This window comes from Chiloscyllium plagiosum, unplaced genomic scaffold (assembly GCF_037043375.1).
Source record: "Chiloscyllium plagiosum isolate Xiang-an unplaced genomic scaffold, Cpla_swu_hap1 HiC_scaffold_4, whole genome shotgun sequence".
Lineage (NCBI taxonomy): Eukaryota > Metazoa > Chordata > Chondrichthyes > Orectolobiformes > Hemiscylliidae > Chiloscyllium > Chiloscyllium plagiosum.
The window spans coordinates 91,123,242-91,144,443 of record NW_028270142.1 but is presented as its reverse complement, the minus strand read 5'-3'; the positions used below and the strand labels follow the sequence as shown (position 1 = coordinate 91,144,443).

At 38.2% G+C, this 21,202-nt stretch overlaps 1 protein-coding gene across 1 annotated transcript in view; it reads left to right on the top strand.

Annotated features, from left to right (window-relative positions):
* The window catches only part of LOC122549046 (N-acetyltransferase ESCO1-like), a 42,782-nt gene extending 27,134 nt beyond the window's left edge, over nucleotides 1-15,648 (top strand). Inside the window, exons 5-10 of the mRNA XM_043688228.2 lie at nucleotides 2,880-3,000; nucleotides 6,915-7,046; nucleotides 7,971-8,060; nucleotides 11,186-11,329; nucleotides 11,651-11,835; nucleotides 15,074-15,648. Of these exons, the coding sequence (XP_043544163.2) occupies nucleotides 2,880-3,000; nucleotides 6,915-7,046; nucleotides 7,971-8,060; nucleotides 11,186-11,329; nucleotides 11,651-11,835; nucleotides 15,074-15,206 (805 nt within the window). The 3' untranslated portion in view covers nucleotides 15,207-15,648. The remainder of the gene's footprint in view (nucleotides 1-2,879; nucleotides 3,001-6,914; nucleotides 7,047-7,970; nucleotides 8,061-11,185; nucleotides 11,330-11,650; nucleotides 11,836-15,073) is intronic.
* Nucleotides 15,649-21,202: the final 5,554 nt, after the last annotated feature.

Genomic DNA, 21,202 nt, shown 5'->3' with positions numbered 1-21,202 from the left:
CTGTGATCAGGCAGAGTGAACATAGTCTTGTGATAGGGAAATCAAGCTTCAATATTTTGATGGTTCTTTGAGCAAGTAACAAACCAAGTGGATAAAGGAACCGTGTAAATACTTGAAGCTTCTGAAAGCATTTAACAAGCTGCTAAATCAAAGGATATTGCAAAAAAAGTATGAGCTCATAGTGTAGGCAGTAACACATTTGCATGGATTATTTAGCTCATGGGGAACAGCAGTTTAAATCGGCAATGCCTGGCTTTGCGTAACAAGTAGAATGCAACATGGATCACAGCTGTGGTCTCAACTTTTGCAGTCCATATCAATGATTTGAATGAATGGACCAGATGCGTCTTTGTTACGTTTACTGATAGTGCAAAGATATGTGGAGAGTAAATTGAGGACAGGAGACTGTAAAGGGATATAGATGGGTAACGTGAATGTGGTATCATGTGGGAAAATGTGTCTATGCCTACTTGTACAGGATGAATGGGAAGTTCATATTTTATAAATAGAGAGCTTTGTACAGAGGAATCTAGGACACCAAGTACATGAGTACAAAGTGTTAATGCTGCAAGTAATTAAGGCTGAAAATGTGTTTATTGCAAGGAGGGTTGAATATAAAAAAGACCATTTTACTATAGTTGTGTAGGGTTTTGGTGAGAATGTCTGGAATACTTTTAGTTTAACAGAATAGAAGTACAGAAGAGGCCCTTGTGTTGAGTCCACACTGACAAAAAGCTATTCTAAATTGAAAGTCATCCAGTAATTGACCACAGCCATGAATATTATGACATTTCAATTGCTAATCTGAATAAGTTTTTAAAGGTTGTTAGGTTTCCAACCTCGGAGAAAGTGAGGACTGCAGATGCTGGAGTACCAGAGTTGAAAAATGTCGTGCTGGAAAAACACAGCAGGCCAGGCAGCATCCGAGGAGCAGGAGAATCAACGTTTCGGGCATAAGCCCTTCAGGAATTCCTGAAGAAGGGCTTATGCCTGAAACGTCGATTCTGCTGCTTCTCAGATGCTGCCTGGCCTGCTGTGTTTTTCCAGCACGACATTTTTCAACTTGAGTTTCCAACCTCAGCTACTCTACCAGGCAGTGCATTCCAGGTTCCCATCATCCTCTGGGTGAAGAAACCCTCCTGGGTTTCACCTTTAAAATTATACTCACTTTTTGTTTCCTTATTTAAGAAAGGATATAATTAAATTGGAAGTGTGTGCAGCAAATACTCACTTGACTGATTCCTGGGCTGAAGATGTTGTCTTATGAAGAGAGGGTGGACAGATTGGATCTGTAACCATTGGAGTTTAGAAGAATGAGAGGACACCTTATGGAAGAACCTTAACTTACGAACGTGGTTTAAAAACAAGGGATTTGCCATTTACGATAGAGATGTGAGAGTAGTTAGTCTATGAAATTCTGTTTCTCAGACAGTGTTGGAAGCAGGTCATTAAATGTTTTACGGCTGAGTTGATTGACACTCTTACCAGTCGAGAATCTAAGGGTATCAATGTAGATGGAAAAGTAGAGACCCCCACTGAGTATTAAAGTCACCTGTTGGGACTACTACATAACTTAATTGGCATCTGTTGGTGTGCAAACTAATTCTAATCATAATTATGCACACCATCAAACCAAGAAATCAATAACTTTATTAATTGGCCTTATCTCATTGTGTTTTCTCAGTTTGAAAGAGTATGTGACTGTCCATTTCAAATTGTAAAGCGTTACTCTAATTACATTCCAGGATATTTTATGATTAGATTGATTTCCCCAGGCATAACCCTACATTTAACACATTTGGGCTATGTATGACTATGACTAACATAGCTAAATCTAGAGAATGTTTTGAGGTAACAGTCTCGACTTCTAACATTAATAAGCAGCAAAATACTGAAATGTTGAAGGTTTGTATGGAACAGAGACACCAATGTGGACCAGTTGGACCAAATAATGTTTTTTGTGTTGCAGGTACTTAGTAGAGCGAGAAAGGTCCCCCATCTTTTGGAAGGGACAATCCTATTTATCTGAGCAATAGACTTTCAAAGCTATAGGTAGTATGTGGATGACTGATACACTTCAATTTAGGTGAAAGCATTCACACTTGGGTGAAGATTACAGGTTTGACTATAAGGAAATTATTACGGTCTTGGTGATGACCAGTTGCTCTCAAATTTTGAGTTCACTGTAACTGTTGGTGCTTCAACAGGTTTCCTGAAGAAGCTTTTTTTAAAATTTTCACAGTCAGCCTGCTTTGTTCTTGCAAACAGCCAAATTCCTGTCATCTATTTTAAACTTTAGTAAGGAAGCCCGCTTCCATTTTCCCAGTTGTTGCATGGATACAGTACTTCACTTCATGTGAAATTGTAAAATTGTAAATTGAAATCTATATATATCTTAAAAATCCGTATCCGAAAGAACTCTTTCAATGGGTTTATTTGCAATCAAATGTGATAAGCAAGAAATAATGCACAATAATATGCCACTATTATATTTTTGCTCCTCACTCCTCAGTATGCCTGATTTATTATGGAAGCTGTGCATCCTTGCTTCGACCAAAACACAGTTCTTCTGGGGCTTTCAATTATTGGTCATTTTTCAGGATGTTCATTGATGTCCTCTTCATCAAGTACTTGAGAGGAGACATTGCTTGGCTTGAAAACATTATACGAAGTAATATTGTGATCACGATTAGAAGTTTCTGCTTTTATTCGTGACTAGATACCTTGGCAACAACTGGTTGAATGGAGGTACAATTATATGTGAATAATGTAGTCCTAGTTGTCTTCCCTCTAAATATAAATTGTAGAGTTGATAAAAGTACAGTTTGAGAAAATATTCTGTTTTTTAACAAACAATGTTAACTTTTATTCTTTCAAAGTGTATCTTTGTCTAATCAGCCAACTGTAGTGAAGAACACTGCAGATCCCTCTGAACTTTGTGTACAGAAAGAAACTAAACCAATCATCACAGCAGGAGATGGAGTTCAGCAATCAAACATCGTAAGTGTCCACTCACATTAAGTAGGAGATCATGTTACTTTTTTGAACCCTATTGTTAATTGGATCTGTTCTTAGGGTTTGCTGCAAAAAGTTAGCACGTCGAAGAGCAAAGTTCATTTGTTAATATGTGAAATGTATCTTCAATCACTGTCTAACTTATGATCTCCACCGATATCTGGGATACAGGTTGTCACAGTTAGACATTTCAATTACTTGTCTTTAACTTGGAATTTAAAATTGTACTGTGTCAGAAGTGGGCAAAGCTAGGCTGACTTAAAACAATAACTCCTACAAAACTAAAAGAATCTGATTAATTACTAACTTGCGTTGTTTCATTTGCGAGATGACGTTCAATAACTTGCACTAATTACATGAATGTAAGCTTCTTTCTCTAGTGATTGGACAATGAGATTTTGGAGTAAGCACTGCATTGTGCCTGTTTCAATTCAATAAAATAGGTGAAAATCATTTGCTGGTTAATTGATTGCCAGGATATTTCTCTGACCAAAATCACCCTGCTGGTTTAAAATTTAAACAAAATCTGATATTAATGCTGACTGACAGTTAACTAGGTGCACTGTCCATGGCAAAGTTAAAAATCTCACAACACCGGGTTATAGTCCAACAGTTTAATTGGAAGCACACTAGCTTTTGGAGCGACGCTCCTTCATCAGGTGATAGTGGATGGCTCGATCGTAACACAGAATTTATCGCAAAAATTTACAGTGTGATGTAACTGAAATTATACATTGAAAAATTGATTGTCTGTTAAGCCTTTCATCTGTTAGAATACAGTGATAGTTTCACTTCTTTCATGTGATTTAACTTTGTACACCCCAGTCCAACACCGGCATCTCCAAATCATGTCCATGGCAATGCATCTACCAGTCAGATAACAATCGCGGACCAATAGCGCACTCCTCATACAGTGGAAGTGTTGTTGTTGTTGCTGCAAAATGTGATGCACACAAGATGAAAAACTTTGATAAAATGCATATAATCATAGAGATGTACAGCATGGAAACAGACCCTTCGGTCCAACATGTCCATGCCGACCAGATATCCCAACCCAATCTGGTCCCACCTGCCAGCACCCGACCCATATCCCTCCAAACCCTTCCTTTTCATATACCCATCCAAATGCCTTTTAAATGTTGCAATTGTACCAGCCTCCACCACTTCATCTGGCAGCTCATTCCATACACCTACCACCCTCTGGGTGAAAAAGTTGCCCCTTAGGTCTCTCTTATATCTTTCCCCTCTCACCCTAAACCTATGCCCTCTAGTTCTGGACTCCCCAATCCCAGGGAAAAGACTTTGTCTATTTACCCTATCCATGCCCCTCATAATTTTGTAAACCTCTAGAAGGTCACCCCTCAGTCTCCGCTCCAGGGAAAACAGCCGCAGCCTGTTCAGCCTCTCCCTATAGCTCAAATCCTCCAACCCTGGCAACATCCTTGTAAATCTTTTCTGAACCTTTTCAAGTTTCATAACATCTTTCTGATAGGAAGGAAACCCAAAATGCACGCAATATTTCAACAGTGGCCTAACCAATGTCCTGTACAGCTGCAACATGACCTCCCAACTCCTGTACTCAATACTCTGACCATTAAAAGAAAGCATACCAAAAGTGGCCTTCACTACCCTATCTACCTGTGACTCCACTTTCAAGGAGCTATGAACCTGCACTCCAAGGTCTCTTTGTTCAGCAACACTCCCTAGGACCTTACCATTAAGTGTATAAGTCCTGCTAAGATTTGCTTTCCCAAAATGCAGCACCTCGCATTTATCTGAATTAAACTTCATCTGCCACTTCTCAGCCCATTGGCCCATCTAGTCACGATCCTGTTGTAATCTGAGGTAACCCACTACACCTCCAATTTTGGTGTAATCTGCAAACTTACTTACTGTACCTCTTATGCTCACATCCAAATCATTTAAGTAAATGACAAAATGTGGAGGATCTAGCACTGATCCTTGTGGCAGACCACTGGTCACAGGCCTCCAGTCTGATAAACAACCCTCCACCACCACCCTCTCACTTCTACCTTTGAGCCAGTTCTGTATCCAAATGGCTAGTTCTCCCTGTATTCCGTGAGATCTAACCTTGCTAATCTGTCTCCCATGGGGAACCGCGTCGTAACCTTGAGTAAGGATGTCTTGTTGCAGTTATATGGGGCCTTGGTGATGAAACACGATGAGTATTGTGATTAGATTAGATTACTTACAGTGTGGAAACAGGCCCTTCGGCCCAACAAGTCCACACCGACCCGCCGAAGCGTAACCCACCCATACCCCTACATTTACCCCTTTACCTAACACTACGGGCAATTTAGCATGGCCAATTCACCTGACTTGCACATCTTTGGACTGTGGGAAGAAACCGGAACCCCCGGAGGAAACCCACGCAGACACGGGGAGAACGTGCAAACTCCACACAGTCAGTCGCCTGAGTCGGGAATTGAACCCGGGTCTCTGGCGCTGCGAGGCAGCAGTGCTAACCACTGTGCCACCGTGCCGCCCACCAGTGTGCAGTATTGATCTCGTAGTCTGAGGAAGGACATTCTTGCTGTTAAGGAAGTCCAGCGAAGGTTGACCAGACTGATTCCTGGGATGGCAGGACTCACATATGAGGAAGGACTTTATCAGCTGGGCTTGTACTCTCTCATTTAGAAGAATGAAGGCGATCTCATAGAAACATATAAAATCCTGTTGGAACTGGACAGGCTAGATATGGGAAGAATGTTCCTGATGTTGGTGAAGTCTAGAACTGGGGATCTACAAATAAGGCATAAGCCATTCAAGACTGAGATGAGCAAGAATTTCTTCACTTAAGAGTTGTGAACCTGTGGAATTTTCTACCACAGTAAGCTTGGGGCCAGCTCATTAGATATATTCAAGAGGAAGCTGGATGTGGCTCTTGCAGCTAAAGAGATCAAAGGGCATGAAGAGAAAGCCGGAATGGGATTCTGAGATTGCATAATCAGCCATGATCATATTGAATGGTAGTGCAGGCTCAAAGGGCCCAATATTCCTGCACCTATTTTCTATCATTCAATGAATGGGCAATTGTAAGTGCAGAGTGTGACATGTAGATAGATTTCCATTTTAGTGAATTGGAAAACAGGTTTGTGTTTAAATAGCATCTTTCACAATATTTGGATCTCCCAAAGCCACGTTTGAAGTGTTGTCACTGTTGTGAGGTAGGCTTGGTATAATTTAAATAGAAATGCCACCCAGATAGATAGGGTTGTTAAGAAGGCATAGTTTTTTGGCTTTTATTAATAGAGGGACTAAGTTCTGGAACCAGGAGGTTATGCTCAGCTGTACAAAGCTCTGGTACGGCCACACTTGAAGTATTGTGTACAGTTCTGGTCACCGCATTATAAGAAGGATGTGGAAGCTTTGGGAAGGGTGCAGAGGAGATTTACTAAGATGTTGCCAGGTTTGGAAGGAATGTCTTACGAGGAAAGGCTGAGGGCCTTGAGGCTGTTCTCGTTAGAAGAAGGTTGAGAGGTGACTGAATAGAGACATACAAGATAATCAGAGGGTTAGATAGGGAGAGCCTTTTTCCAAGTATAGGGATGGCAAACACAAGGGGACACCACTAGGGAAGATAGGTATAAGACAGATGTCAGAGGTAGTTTCTTTACTCAGAGAGTAGTAAGAGTATGGAATGTTTGCCTGCAACGGTAGTAGATTCGCCAAGTTTAAGTGCATTTAAGTCATCATTGGACGGGCATATGGAAGTACATGGGATAGTGTAGGTGGGATCGGCTTCAGATTAGTATGACAGGGCGGCGCAACATCAAGGGCCAATGGGCCTGTACTGCTCTGTAATGTTTTTAAAAAAAAATGTGGATGCAAGACTGCACTGAAGGTATATGTAATTAAGTTTATATTTATTTCTACAGGATGCTGGACAGAAAAGAATTGGAGCTATTTCCTGCACCACATGTGGAATGTTGTATGCAGCTTCTATTCCAGAAGATGAAGCTCAGCACTTTCAGTTTCACAAACGTTTTATTAGTGCTGTAAAATATGTGGTAAGTAAACAGTGCATTATAAGTTGAGGTGGTTTGAAATTTTGGTTGCTTTGACAGTGTGAAGTTAGTCTCGAATAAAGTGATGGGGACTGCAGTTATCATTATATCTGCCATTCACAAACATGCTGAAGTGTAATGATCATTCTTCTAGTAAAAGGATAGAATGGGTGCAAAGACTTGCAGCTGATCAGTATGAATGACTGGCATAAAATATTTGAAAGTATTTTAAATGTGTGATTTTTATATTTTAAAAAAATTCCTCAATTTTGCCATCACTATAAGTTAGTTTTTTCAAATCATTATTCTGCATTTTGGTTTTCTGTGCCCTCTTCACTGGAGAGGGTGATGTGAGCAGTGTCAAAACTCTATTGATATAGCTGCTGAACTGTTGCGTAAATTGCATTTTCAGCACAACCTTTCTTTCTTCCCTCACCCTTTCAAAAATAACATCCTTTGCAGCAGAGTGAGGATGAAGCACATTTCAGTCATCTTAACAAACCTTGCTACTTTGCAATGTCTTAAAGTGGATTGTTTTTCATCTTTAAAAGACATCAGTACTGAAGGAGGGCACCACTTGGAATGTGAAAACCTTGCTCTCTTTAAATTGTAATTTCCATTCTGGGAAGATCATTTCTCGTTCCAAAACTACAAATATATTGGAGATGATCACTGTGCCTCAAATTGAAATTTCGCATCATTGAAGCATTTTGTGGGGCTTCCCTTGTGGTTTTGTACATTTTTTTTCCTCCCAGTCCCTGTGTTAACCTTAATGCTCCAGTTTGAATAAAACATGCTAGTTGAATTGTGTTTAATACTGGTACATTGACTAATATGAATAAATATTTCACAATTTGCATAGATGCTATTTCTTATTAGTGTCAAATGATCATTTTAAATCTAATTTTAAACTGATTTTTCAACTAGGGCTGGAAGAAGGAGCGAATTTTAGGTGAATATCCTGATGGTAAAATAATAATGGTTCTTCCCGATGATCCAAAATATGCCTTAAAAAAGGTAGCTATGTTTTCTTTACCACAGTTTACTGTTCTGCTTTGTTCAGAAACCTGGGTGCACCTTACAGGAAACATTCTGTATGCTACAAATTCAGCATGACTTCAGAAATCCCAGAAAATGCCATTGTTTATTAAATGATTGTAATTTAATTTTAAATGATTATTAAAAATTATTCCATCTTAAAAATATTACAGTTGAAATCCTAAGGAGTAAGCCATTTAGCCCCTTAACCTGTCTATCATTTATTGTGACCTTAACTCCATATGCCTGCCTTTAGCTTTCAACACTAAATACTGCTTAATTTAAAAAAAAATTATCTATCTCTCACATAAAACTAACAACTGGTCTAGCATCAACCGCCTTTTGTGGAAGAGCTTTCCAAAATTCCTCCTATGTATGATTACTTCCTAACGACTCTCCTGAACAGTCTGGTCTTCAGTATTAAACTATGCCGTTTAGTTCTAGAACCTCCAATCCCTAAAAATATTTTATCTTTATCTTGCCTGTCTTTTCCTGTTAATATTTTGACTTCGGTTGGATCACCCCTTAACCTATTAAGTTTAGGGAAAAAAAAGTCCCAATTTGTATAATCTCTCCTTATTGCTTAACCCATGAAATCCAAGTGCCATTCTTCTAAACGTGTGTTGTATTCTCTCCAAATCCAATACATCCTCCCTAACGCTTGGTACCCAGATTTGTTCTAAGTTTTCCAAGTAGGCTCTAACCAGGTTTTTGTACTGCAGCATAACTTGTGTCCTTCTTTTCAAGTCCTGTAGATATAAAGGATAGCCTTTCATTACTGTCTTGATTATTTTCTGCATCTGTTTGTGACATTTGAAAGATCTATGCATCTGAACCTCCAAGTCTCTTTGGACAGCCACTGTATTTAAACTTCATACCATCTAGAAAATACCCTAATCTGTCCTTTCTCATCCAAAGGATACTTGTGTTGATATCTATTTTCCATAGTTGTTTTGCCCATTCACCTAGTATTTAAATACTCCTTTATAATGTTATGCTGACATCTACATTATGAATTGGATATATAACTTTCAATGACTCTAATAATGTGAATAGTTGAGACCCTAACACATCCTTGTGGGATACTATCAGTCGTTTCCTGCCAGTTTGTGTCACTACCCATTATCCCAGTTTCTATCACCTGCCACTCAACCAATTCCCCAGCCATGTCAGTAATTTGCCCCTCATTGCCTGTGCTTCTGCCTTGGTTAATGGTCTCTTATGTGTGACTTTATTAAATGCCTTGTGGAAGATCCTATTAAAAAATCCATTGACGTTCCTGCGTCCTCTACATTAGTCACCTCTACAAAAAACTGAGGTTTATCAGACATGACCTGTCATGAATCCATGCTGGCTGTCCCCGATTAACTGAAAATTTACGGTGTTGGATTATAGAATCCAACTATTTCTCCACTATGAATGTTAGGCTAACTGGACTGTAATTCCCTGGTTTTCCTTTCACTCTTCTTCAAAACCAGAGTGAAATATGCAATTCCCTATTAAGTTCATTTAGACCTCTGAGGAACACAAATCATGTAAATTGTACAAAGTTGGATTCAATGACTTTTAAGAATTCTCACAGCATTTAATTAAATTCAATGTAATGAACTAAAACCTGTATTTAAAAGTCATAGAGTCATAGAGATGTACAGCATGGAAACAGACCCTTCAGTCCAACCCATCCATGCCGACCAGATATCCCAACCCGATCTAGTCCCACCTACCAGCACCCGGCCCATATCTCTTCAAACCCTTTCTATTCATATACCCATCCAAATGCCTTTTAAATGTTGCAATTGTACCAGCTTCCACCACTTCTTCTGGCAGCTCACTCCATACCTGTACTACACTCTGTGTGAAAAAGTTGCCCCTTAGGTCACTTTTATATCTTGCCCCCCTCACGCTAAACCTATGCCCTCTAGTTCTGGACTCCCTGACCTCAGGGAAAAGACTTTGCCTATTTACCCTATCCATGCCCCTCATAATTTTGTAAACCTCTATAAGGTCACCCCTCAACCAACGACGCTCCAGGGAAAACAGCTCCAGCCTGCTCATCCTCTCCCTGTAGCTCAAATCCTCCAACCCTGGCAACATCCTTGTAAATCTTTTCTGAACCCTTTCAAGTTTCACAACATCTTGTAAAGCAAGACAGTTACTTTTACACAACGCCTTTCATGACACTAGGCCATTCCAAAGCACATCAGACCAATGAAAGTCACCCTTATAATGTAGGAACCACAGCACCCATCTGGGAGAAGCAAGCTCTTCTAAATGACCTTGGTAATGACAATTGGTTTTTGTAATTTTGATTTTCTATGAAATGTTTCCATGCAGATGAGATCTTAAAGTACACATTGAAATTTTATCTAAATGTATTCTTACCTGTGCTGCCATCAATGATCATCAGAACTTTGAAATAATAGGATTCTACTGATTCTGTAGCTTAAAACAATGCCTGAGCAACTATGCTTTGATGAAAAACTACAAATTTAAGACTTTTTTAAAGTCAACTGACTAACCTATGTATTCATAGCATTTTTGTTTTATCTTCTGGTTTCATGCTTTCTGGTGTTTCTTTTATTTATGGATGTTAAAAGCATTGTGCCTTTAGAGAGTCATGCAGCATGGAAATAGATCCTGCAGTCTAACCAGTCCATGCCATTCATGATCCCTAAACTAAATGGGTCCCACCTGCCCATATAGCTTCAAACATTTCTTATTCATGTACATATCCAAATGTCTTTTAAATGTTTTAACTGTACCCACATCAACACTTTTTTGGGAGCTCATTCTACACATGAGCTACTCATGTTTTTAATTTTTTTAAAATTGCCCCTCTTTCTTTTTTAAATCTTTCTGCTCTCACCTTAAAAATATGGCCTCTGGTCTTGAAATCCCCCATCCTAGGGAAAAGGTACCTGCCATTCACCTTATAAATCATTCACCCGTCATGATTTATAAACCTCTAAGGTGTGCGTAAACACTTTTGAATATCAACCTGTGTAAACTTGCAAGGGATTGTTTCTATTATAAGAAAATAAAGATCATTAAAAGGCTAAGTTCAGTAACATATTGGTCTCAATACACAATTATATTTACCACAGGTTGAAGAGATTCGAGAAGTTGTTGATAATGACCTTGGGTTTCAGCCAGCAGAACTTAAGTGTCCTTCCAGGACAAAGACACTTCTTTTCATCTCTAATGAGCGGAAAGTAGTTGGCTGTTTAATTGCAGAACACATACAGCAGGTTTGTAATTTTTCAACGTTTTAAAAATCAGTTTAGAAATTATTCCATTTGTATTTTGAATGTAGTTATAAACAGTCACTTATTGCAAAGAGCGATGTTCCAATTTGTAAACAGCAAAGTAGAAAGCAGAATATGTCAGGTCAGTACAGTTGTTTATGTGGTGCATTTTTAAAAATTTCCTTCCTTATTCCAGTTCTCTAATTAGCATTTTGTATAGTTGCTTAAAACTGGCAAGCTAAATAATCATCCTTTTACAGACAACAATCTGTTCTGTTTAAATCAATGGAAGTGAAAGCCTTTTTCCTATTTTAATTTTTGCAGGGCTTCAGAGTTATAGCAGATAAAGCCAATCAGCAATCATCAAGTGATGCAATTATGCTTGAACGCCAACGAGCGTGGTGTTGTTCAACCAATCCAGAGCCTGCAATCTGTGGAATAAGTAGGGTATGGGTCTTCAGTATGATGCGACGGAAGGCAATTGCAACAAGAATGACTGACTGCCTTAGGTAAAAAAAAACCTGCATGTATAGTATGTCTTCAGGTTTTCAAAATATAGATATGTAGTTGCAATCCACAAATAAATCTTCTATCCATGCCTCTCAATTTTGTAAACTTCTATCAGTTCACCCCTCATCCTTTGACATTTAAGTAAAAACAAACCATGTTTGTCCAATCTTTCCCCATAGCTAATACCCTCCAAGCCAGGCAATACCTTGGTAAACTATTTCTATCCTAAGCCTCCATGTCCTCCTGGTAGTGAGGCAATCAGATCTGTACACTATATTCCAAATGTGGTCGAAGTAAAGTTCGTTACAGCCGCAACATGACTCTTCCCAGACTAATGAAGGCAAGCATGCCATGGCCTCCTTGACCACCTTATCCACTTGTTTTGCCACTTGCAGGGAACAGTTGACCTGTACATCTAGATCCTTCTAAATGTTGATGTTGCTAAGGATTCTGTCATTTACTGTATAGTTTCTGCCTGCAGAGATCTCCCAAAATGCATCACCTTGTATTTGTTTGGATTAAACTCCACCCAAGTCTCCCGCCTATTTTTATCCTGCTGTATCCTCTGGCAGTCCTCCTTATATGCTCATAAGAAAGAGGAGCAGAATTAGGCCACTCGACTCATCGAGTCTGCTCTGCCATTCAATCATGGCTGATATGCTCCTCATCCCTCACCTCATGCCTTCTCCCCATAAACCTTCAACCCTTCATCACTTATAATCTGTCTAAGTCCTCCTTTTAATTTACTCACTGTCCCAGCATCCACCGCACTTCGGGGTAGCGAATTCCACAGATTCATAACCCTTTGGGAGAAGTTGTATCTCCTCAACTCTGTTTTAAATTTGCTATCCTAAGACTGACACCTCATCCTAGAATGTCCCACAAGAGGAAGCATCCACTCCACATCTGTTTAATCGTCTTAAATATCTCCATTTGATCTCCCCTCATTCTTCTAAATTCCAGAGAGTATAGGCCTAAATTATTCAATCGCTCTTTATACAACAAACCCCTCATCTCTCGGATCAATCTAGTGAACTCCTCTGAACTGCCTCCAATGCCACTGCATCTTTCCTTAAATAAGAGGAACAAAACTCTAGGTGCTGTCTTACCAATGCCTTGTATAGTTGCAACAATACTTCCTTACCTTTTATATTCTATTCCTTTGGCTATAAAAGTCAACATTCCATTCGCTTTCTTTATTATCTGCTACATCTGTGTGCAGGTTTTCTGTGACTTGTTAACTGCAGGTTCCCCAATCTGTGTGATCTGCAAAATGACAAATCGGCCACCCTTTTGTTCTCCTCCAAATAAATTATATTACAAACAGGGGTCCCAGTACTGACCCCTGCGGAACACCACTAATCACCAGTTTGAAAAGCATCCACCACTATTCTCCCTCCCCTCCCCTCCCCTCTCCCTCCCCCTCTCTCTCTCCCTCCCCCTCTCTCTCTCTCTCTCTCTCTCCCTCCCCCTCCCTCTCCCTCCCCCTCCCTCTCTCTCTCTCCCCCTCCCCCTCCCCCTCCCTCTCTCTCTCTCTCTCTCCCCCTCCCTCTCTCCCTCGCCCTCCCTCTCTGTCTCTCTCCCTCACCCTCCCTAAAGCCAGTTCTGCATCCATCTTACCAGCTCTCTATGGATACCATGTGACTTGTATCTCTTGTATCAGCCTGCAATGAGGGACCTTGTCAAGGCCTTCTAAAGTCTGTATAGCAAACATCTTCCACCCTGCTCTCATCAATCATCTTTCATTTCCTCAAAAGAAGTTAAATCACATTTGTGAGCCATGACCTTCCCCATGCAAAGCCATGCTGTCTATTGCTAATAAATCCATATTTTTCCAAATGCAGTAAATCCTATACCTAAGAATCTTCTCCAATAATTTCCCTACCACTGAAGTAAGGCTCATGGCCTGTAATTCCCCTTTTGTAATAAAGGCTATCATAGCATTTGCTAAGGCTGGATCGTTAAGTATTTTTGAAGCTGAGATAAATTATTAATGAGGAAGGGAATTGAGTGCTATGGGGGAAAGCAGAGCTAAGGATTATCGGATCAGCCAAAGTATTATGGAGTAGACTGTTTGGGCTGAATAGTTTGCTTGGGCTCCATCATCTTATGGTCTTATGATTGTTCACTATATCCTTTTCCTTGATGCTTTCAGCAATCCGGTGGAGGGTCACCCAAGTCTGTCCGAATACCATGATTTCACAGTTTTTCATGTCTTTAGAAAGGAGAATAAGAGTTTTTTTTTAAAAAGTGGATAACCACCTGCTTCCCCACAAGTTCTGTCTGTCATGTTCTTGCTTTTTTACTTTATCTAAATCCATTTGCATCTTTTGTGTCCTTCTCATTGTCTATTTACCCACCAAACGTTCTGATTGATGGAAAATTTGGATACTTTGTACTCATCTGTATAATTAATGCATGTTGTAATTATAAGGCCTAAGTACAGACCACCCCCTAAAATTTTAAATAACTTGTCCTTCCATTAATCAATCAATACTAATATATTGCTCCCAATACTCATGATCTGTTTGTATAATAACATGCTGTGGCACTTACTTTTTAAAAATCTAAATATTACTACATCTACAAATTTCAGAGAAAGTAACAGATTTTTAAAATGCAATTTCCCTTTTCTAAAATGTGAGCAGGCTTTACCAAATCATATTGTGATTTTTTTTCTGCGTCCTGTTGTAGCCATATTAATGTCACCTTAATTCTGCCAGCCTCCTTTCATACAATCATAGAATCACTATAGTGCAGAAAGAGACCATTTTGAAAACTGCAATGGTATATTTTAGTATAAATGCACTACGTTCTTGCTTCTTTTAACCTCCTGCTTTAATTAAAACTTCGATCATATCTTTGTTTCTTGCCCTTTTTTCTCTATTCTAAATTGCTCACTTCCAAAACCCACTTCTCCAATAAAATGGTGTGAAGCATTCATCTAATTGGATGTGTTATGTAAATGATATTTATATTTCCATAAAGAAATGTATTTAGAATTTTTTTCATTAATTTGGTTAAACTGACTCTGAAATGTAGTTTTGAGGGACATGTGTAAGGTGTGGAAATCGCTAATTATCTAAAGGAACATCTTTTGTGCAACAAGGGGAAATCAAGAGTGTATGTGAAGCTGGACCCAAAAATGTCCAGCCATGTTTAGCAGGTTATGCCCTTTAATTTACTGACAATGATACTGTATTCAATTTTAAAATAAAACATTTATTATTTTTCCAGGAGCAGTTTTGTATATGGATCGTATTTGAGTAAAGATGAGATTGCATTCTCCGACCCGACTCCAGATGGCAAACTCTTTGCAACGCAGTATTGTGGAACACCCAGATTCCTTGTATACAACTTTGTCAGCTAACCTCACAGATTGATATGAGACTTCGCAATTAATGGTGATGATGTCTTAATACAGCTTTTGACAATTGGTGTAGTTGTGTGTGAACTCTTCACAAATGTGACCCATGTTTTTGGGAGCTAGACTGAAGGAACTGTTACTTTTTATTAATGTGAACTCAGGACTGATTGCAACCAAATGGTTGTTTTTATATTTTAGAAAACTGGAATGGATGCAGTAACATTTGAAAAATCTGATTTTTATTTTTATTTTGAAACTGAAATAGTTTGACTCTTTCAGAAAAGCATGCCTTTTAGTTTATTCATGTTTACAGATTTTATGTAAGGCAGGCAAATCATTAACTGTAAAAATGTTGAAAACTTGTTATACAATGTACATAAAATATGCTATAAAACTAAGACAATTAGTGTTGGTGTTTCTAAACGGTTCTATGACTTGTTTGGTTTGTCAGTTTTTCCTTTGGGAGAATGAAGTGAGTGGTCTGATATCTAGGTCATTGTAGAAGATGATACTGGAACTTTCCTAGTTTGCTTTCAGGGAAATTGGACCGCTGTAGTAAAAACTCTGCTTTTGAAGTTGTTTGATTTAGTTGCATATTTTATCAAACTATTAAAATCTCTGGAAATCTCCAGTTGTCATTGTTCAAAATGTAATACCTCATTTAGTATTGATGTTAAACCACTGCAATATTTGGTGTCCAAGATGAAGGAAAATGGGCACCTGGTATTAGTGTCTTGACTCTGGTTTTGAAAAGATTTGTGTAATTTACTAAGAGTAGCATATATAAATCTGATTGTGCCTTTTTAGTGTAGGTCAAACTTTGAGATTAAATGCAGTGGTTTCAACTGGTCTAACTCTCTATTGGATAACTACAGTAACTTTCATAGGCTTTATTTTAAAACTCTAAAGGGAGAACCTGTGCAATAACATCTGTAAGCAAGCTATTTCTTCAAAACATGATTGAAAGGTTATGACCAACCTCTGTGATAAACACTGCAGTAAAATTTACTGACGACCTCTATTTCCTCCCACTTCCATGCTGTTTGTTTTTGATCTGTACTATTGAGTCTTGATTTTTGATTTGTGATGGAGAGAACAATTAGATCTGAAGGCAAGAGGCTGAAGAACTTGCCTTTTAAAACTTCTTCTGTCATGTTAAATAACGTATAGTTTTATCAGAACTAAACAGGCCTAAACAACACTTAGGATTATGCTTTTAAAAAGTATATAAGAAATCCAGCCTGGAGATGTCACAAATCAGTCTATTTATCTTTTCTATTGTATTTGTAGTTGAATCATGCGATAGTTTTGAAACTATAAAATTCAGAGTATATGTCCCAATAGGATTGAAATTTAAATGCCTCCATTTTGAAGATCTAATGTGTAAAATCAGTTTTGTATCTTTAAACCTGCTGATTTTTATACAGCTTGCAAATATTTTACATGTATTCATCAAGGGATGTTTCTCCACAGTAAGATTGTGCCAAGATTTGATTGAGCCACTGTAAGCCATTGGAGGCCCCTAGTTAAGCCATAATGTGTAGAATCTCAATGTATTGAATGAATGACTCCTGGACTGGTGCATTTATACACCTAACCTGGGTCATTTGGACATAAGGAAAACGTTCTTGTGTTGCTTGAACTTAAAATGATTTTTGTTTCAGGCTATAGTGAATTGGTATGTTAAAATTAAAATATTGTTTCAACTAAAGGTTAATTACTAACAATGTTTGAAGTGGCAATTATAAATATATATGTCAGTATGCTTGTGGTTTAAAGCAACACTTTAATGTGAAAGGTTTTAGTATTGACTTCATTGTTACTAAAAACATTTACTTATCCTATTTACAGCAATCCAAAGCCTCAACACAATAAAATCTAATCAGTAATTTACAGAAGAAAAAATTCTAGAACTGATCATATACCCATTCATCTTTTCAGTTGCCCAAGTTCAGGATGTTAGTTTACCTCTAATGATTTGTAAATAAGTGTAGAATTATCAAGTTGGGAACAGCAGGATGCAGAACTTACCCAAGTCCTGAAGATGCAGTTCTAAAATTGAAATCAGGTTATATGACATCATCTTACCTATTGTCTTTCAGTATCCCATTGCTCCCAAGGTGGTGTTTCTGTTTATACCATAATGGTACAATGATTATTTTTACAAACTATTAAATGCTGGGGAATGTCATGTGGCCTAAGGTCATATGCTATTATCAGTATTGCTTACAGGTTATCGCATAACCCTCTGCAACTTTTATGTGGTATAAATCTATACGTAATATTGTATATTACCAGTTTAGATCTGTTTGGGAGGAGGCTAAAATTATTAATGTCATGATCATTCTGTACCTAGTACTATATATGCACTATAAAATAGACCATATGCAGATGGGTTGAAATTAACTTTCTGGGCTGACATTTTTTCTTTAATTCTGAAATATTTAAAAGCAAATCATATAAGCTATATTTGCATTTAAACAATTGCTTAAACGGGTAACTTTGAAATCTACAGTTTTAAGACACTGTACAACTGAGTACTAACAATGTTTGAAAAACTGAACTTTTTTTTTAGTGAATACGTTAATTTTATATTTGTCTTTTATGGAACTAACTTTGAAGGTTACTGCACATTGTTTAATAATTTGAGTAGAAAAATACAGCCCCCTGCCCATAAGTTGTAGCTGATACCATTCTTGTGTGTTTGTTATCTTGGTCAACTTTATTTTGTGATTTGGTTACATGCCTGTTCTGTGTTTTTCTGAAAGGAAATGACAATTTATAATGCATCCCATTGGAAGATACGTAATGCTATGTGTATTTTGTTCCTCTTTAAATAATTTGTAAGTAGGAAAATGTTCTGAATTTAATTTATAAATGACTTTGCTAATACAATAAATCTGATTTGTTGGAGGGCTATGTGCTCGTTAGGTGAATTATTTCTGGTAAATTGTGCAAGTCAGCAAATTAATGTAGTTTAATAAACTGCTGGAGTAGGTTTAACTAAAAGACTTTTTGGTAGATTTTGCACTTTTTCAGCTTGGTTGTCTCCATTCCAAATTAGGTCAAGTTTTGCCAGGTTTGGTTGAAGTCTCAAATTTCTAACTTATTTCAGGCTTTCGTTGAAGCTGAAAGGTGGATATGTGACCAACTTGAAACATGATAATGAGATCAGGAGCCTTGTTGTCACTTGTGGTTTGAAGTGTAAGCGTTATTGCAATGTTCCCTACCAGCCAGGTAACCCAGTAGAGTTATCAGAATCTACTCAGAAATCAAGTGCCTTAACAAACTCATCCTGATAACTCTGCAGCACATAGCAGAATCAGTTATGGGTTCCCCAAGGTTTCTGACAGACCAGCTTTTTGTGGGCTGTTCAGTTGACAAAAGCTCTACCGTTAGCTCTGGATTGTGACCATTGTTTCATTGAAACACTGCTGCAGCCTTGGGTGACTTTTGATTGATCCACTTGATTCAACTTTTCTTCCATCTTCTACTCTGCTTCCAATCTGCCACTCCATGTCCAAAACAAAATAACTAAACACCTTGTCTTTGTTGAATATGTTTCCACATTGCCTGAACAGGTTATTAACAAATTCTATGGTGAATATTACTGTGCATCACCAATGTTGGTTTTGAAAACCTGGTGCTGTCTTTAAAATGCAAATAAGTTCTGTAATTTGAATTAATTTCTTGTTTCTAATTTAAATCGGAGCCTTTTATACACTTTATGCTACAGTATTGTTGATACATTTCAATGAGACCAATGCCCACTGCTGTCATGTCTGACCTTTTGACTTGGACATATCCTAATTCGAATGCACTTTTACCTTTCAAATTAGGGAACAGTTGACAAGAGTAATGATGTGGAACTCTGATAAGAATTACCAGGTTTTATGTGTAATATAACAAAATATTGGTAAAAGTGCAAATCTAGTACTTAGACCTGCTGGAAAAGATTTAGCAGGGTTTGAGCTCTTTACCAAACCAGCAGCAAGGACTGACCTGAAAAAGTCTTAAAGTTGTGAAAATATTTGATAGACTAGTTGGAGATGTTTTCAAATTTGAGGAAGTCGAAACTATGGGACCATAAACATAAATTAGTTACTAGTGTAAATTAGTTACTTGATGCAGTAGTGTGTTCTTGGTTGAGATTTTGAGTTTGAACTTATGGACGAATTAGTCAGTGAGCCAAATTACAGTTAAAATGAAATAAGCCATCTTGTTTCCTTTGCCTAATTTAAGTGACCTCTCACTTGGTCTGGAAATTCAGTTGTGCCTGTGTGCGTTTTTAGAACGGTTTCCATAGTGAGGCTGAAGGTGTCCCTGATGTTGAGCCTCGGGCTTGTTTACTTCAGGCTGACAAGCAAAAGGTAGAAATGGACAGTCTGCAAGGATTGAATATTGAGCTTCTGCACTATAGCACTGTCTCGGAGGTAATTAATGGTTCATGATCATTTGGATAGAGAGGAAAGTAAGGGAAGCAAGGTGATTGGCTACCAATTGCACATCATTCACACTTGGAAAAAATGTTAAGACTATTAGGTACTTGAGTAATTTATATTTGTTGATGGGCATTGCTGGTTGGACCAGCATTTATTACCCATCAAAATTGCTCAAGGTACTTTAGATCCACAGCAATGTGGTTATTTTTGAGTCACATGTAGGCCAGACCAGATAATGGCAGATTTCAATTGCAAATGGACATTAGTGAACCAGATCAGTCGTTATGACTATGAACTGGTTACCATTAGGTTAGCTTTTTAGTACCACATTTTTAAAATTGGATTCAAATTTTTTAGCTGCCATGGTGGAATTCTAACCTGTGTCCCCGGAGCATTAGCCTGAACTGTGGATTTCTAGACTACGTTACTATTATGTGACTGTCACCCACTTAACACTCTTAAGATATTATAGATTTTAGTTAATAGAGAAAAATATCAGAATCTTTCATTTGGAAGATTGTCACTGTTCATTTTTCCCAACCAGCATCCCTCAGAGCTTCTGAGGCATGGACTACCTTGCAAGTGTCCAAAGTTGAAAATTTTAAAGAACAATTATACAGCATTTAAAAGCCTCTAAAAACGTCTTCAAGTTGTTTAAATCAGAGTCTCAAGACAGAGTTTTAACTGAATTATTTGTATAGTTAGTGAGGAAAACTTGTAGGTATAGACTGTAAAACTGACTTCCTTCCACCTTGCTGTCGAGCCCTACCACCTCTAATCTGCCATTTGGACCCCTTGCCCACCTATGGCCCTTCCTCATCCATTTGTTATTCTACTGCTATCCTCACCCACTTATGACTTGAGAGTTTTAGTACTGTAAAGATTGTGTGGCTTGACCACTCAATATGATCCTGTGCTGCAGTGGAAGATTCCCAGAAGAAATATACTCAGTATTTCTCAAGAGGACTGGTTCAGAAGTCTGGGCCAGAAATCTGTAGTTCCTCATAAGAAGCAAGAAGGGAGTGGCACTCAAACATTAATTATAACTGTTCCAAAGAGTCGCCTGTATGCTTTTTAAAGGCTTTGGAGTAAATATTGTGAATACTGTAGGGAGTGATGATCCCTCTTAGATAGTACAGGCAAAAGGAATACAGGCATACACAGTGATATCAGTGATGGGTCAGTTCACAGGCAGGGCAGGAGGTAGACTAGATAAACAATAGGAACGGGGAATTTGATAATTAGTGAAACAGGCATTTCAGTGTTTGCAGACATAATTTCAGGATTGTGCCCATCAAAACTATCACTGGTTTCAGAGTGAGGAGAGAAGGATAAACAGCCATAGATGGTATCCACATTCTTTACTAATAATAAAGGTAGAAAGAAGGATGAGGTTCTTCAAGTTATTAGTATTAATAAACCGCACCTCTACTACTGTTATGTCATCGAGGTGACTCCCAGCACCAAGAATTATTGAATACAGAAGAAAATGGATTGTGCAATTGATTTGCAGGGCTGGATAATTGCTGCAGAGAGACGGCTTTAGATTTCTGGACA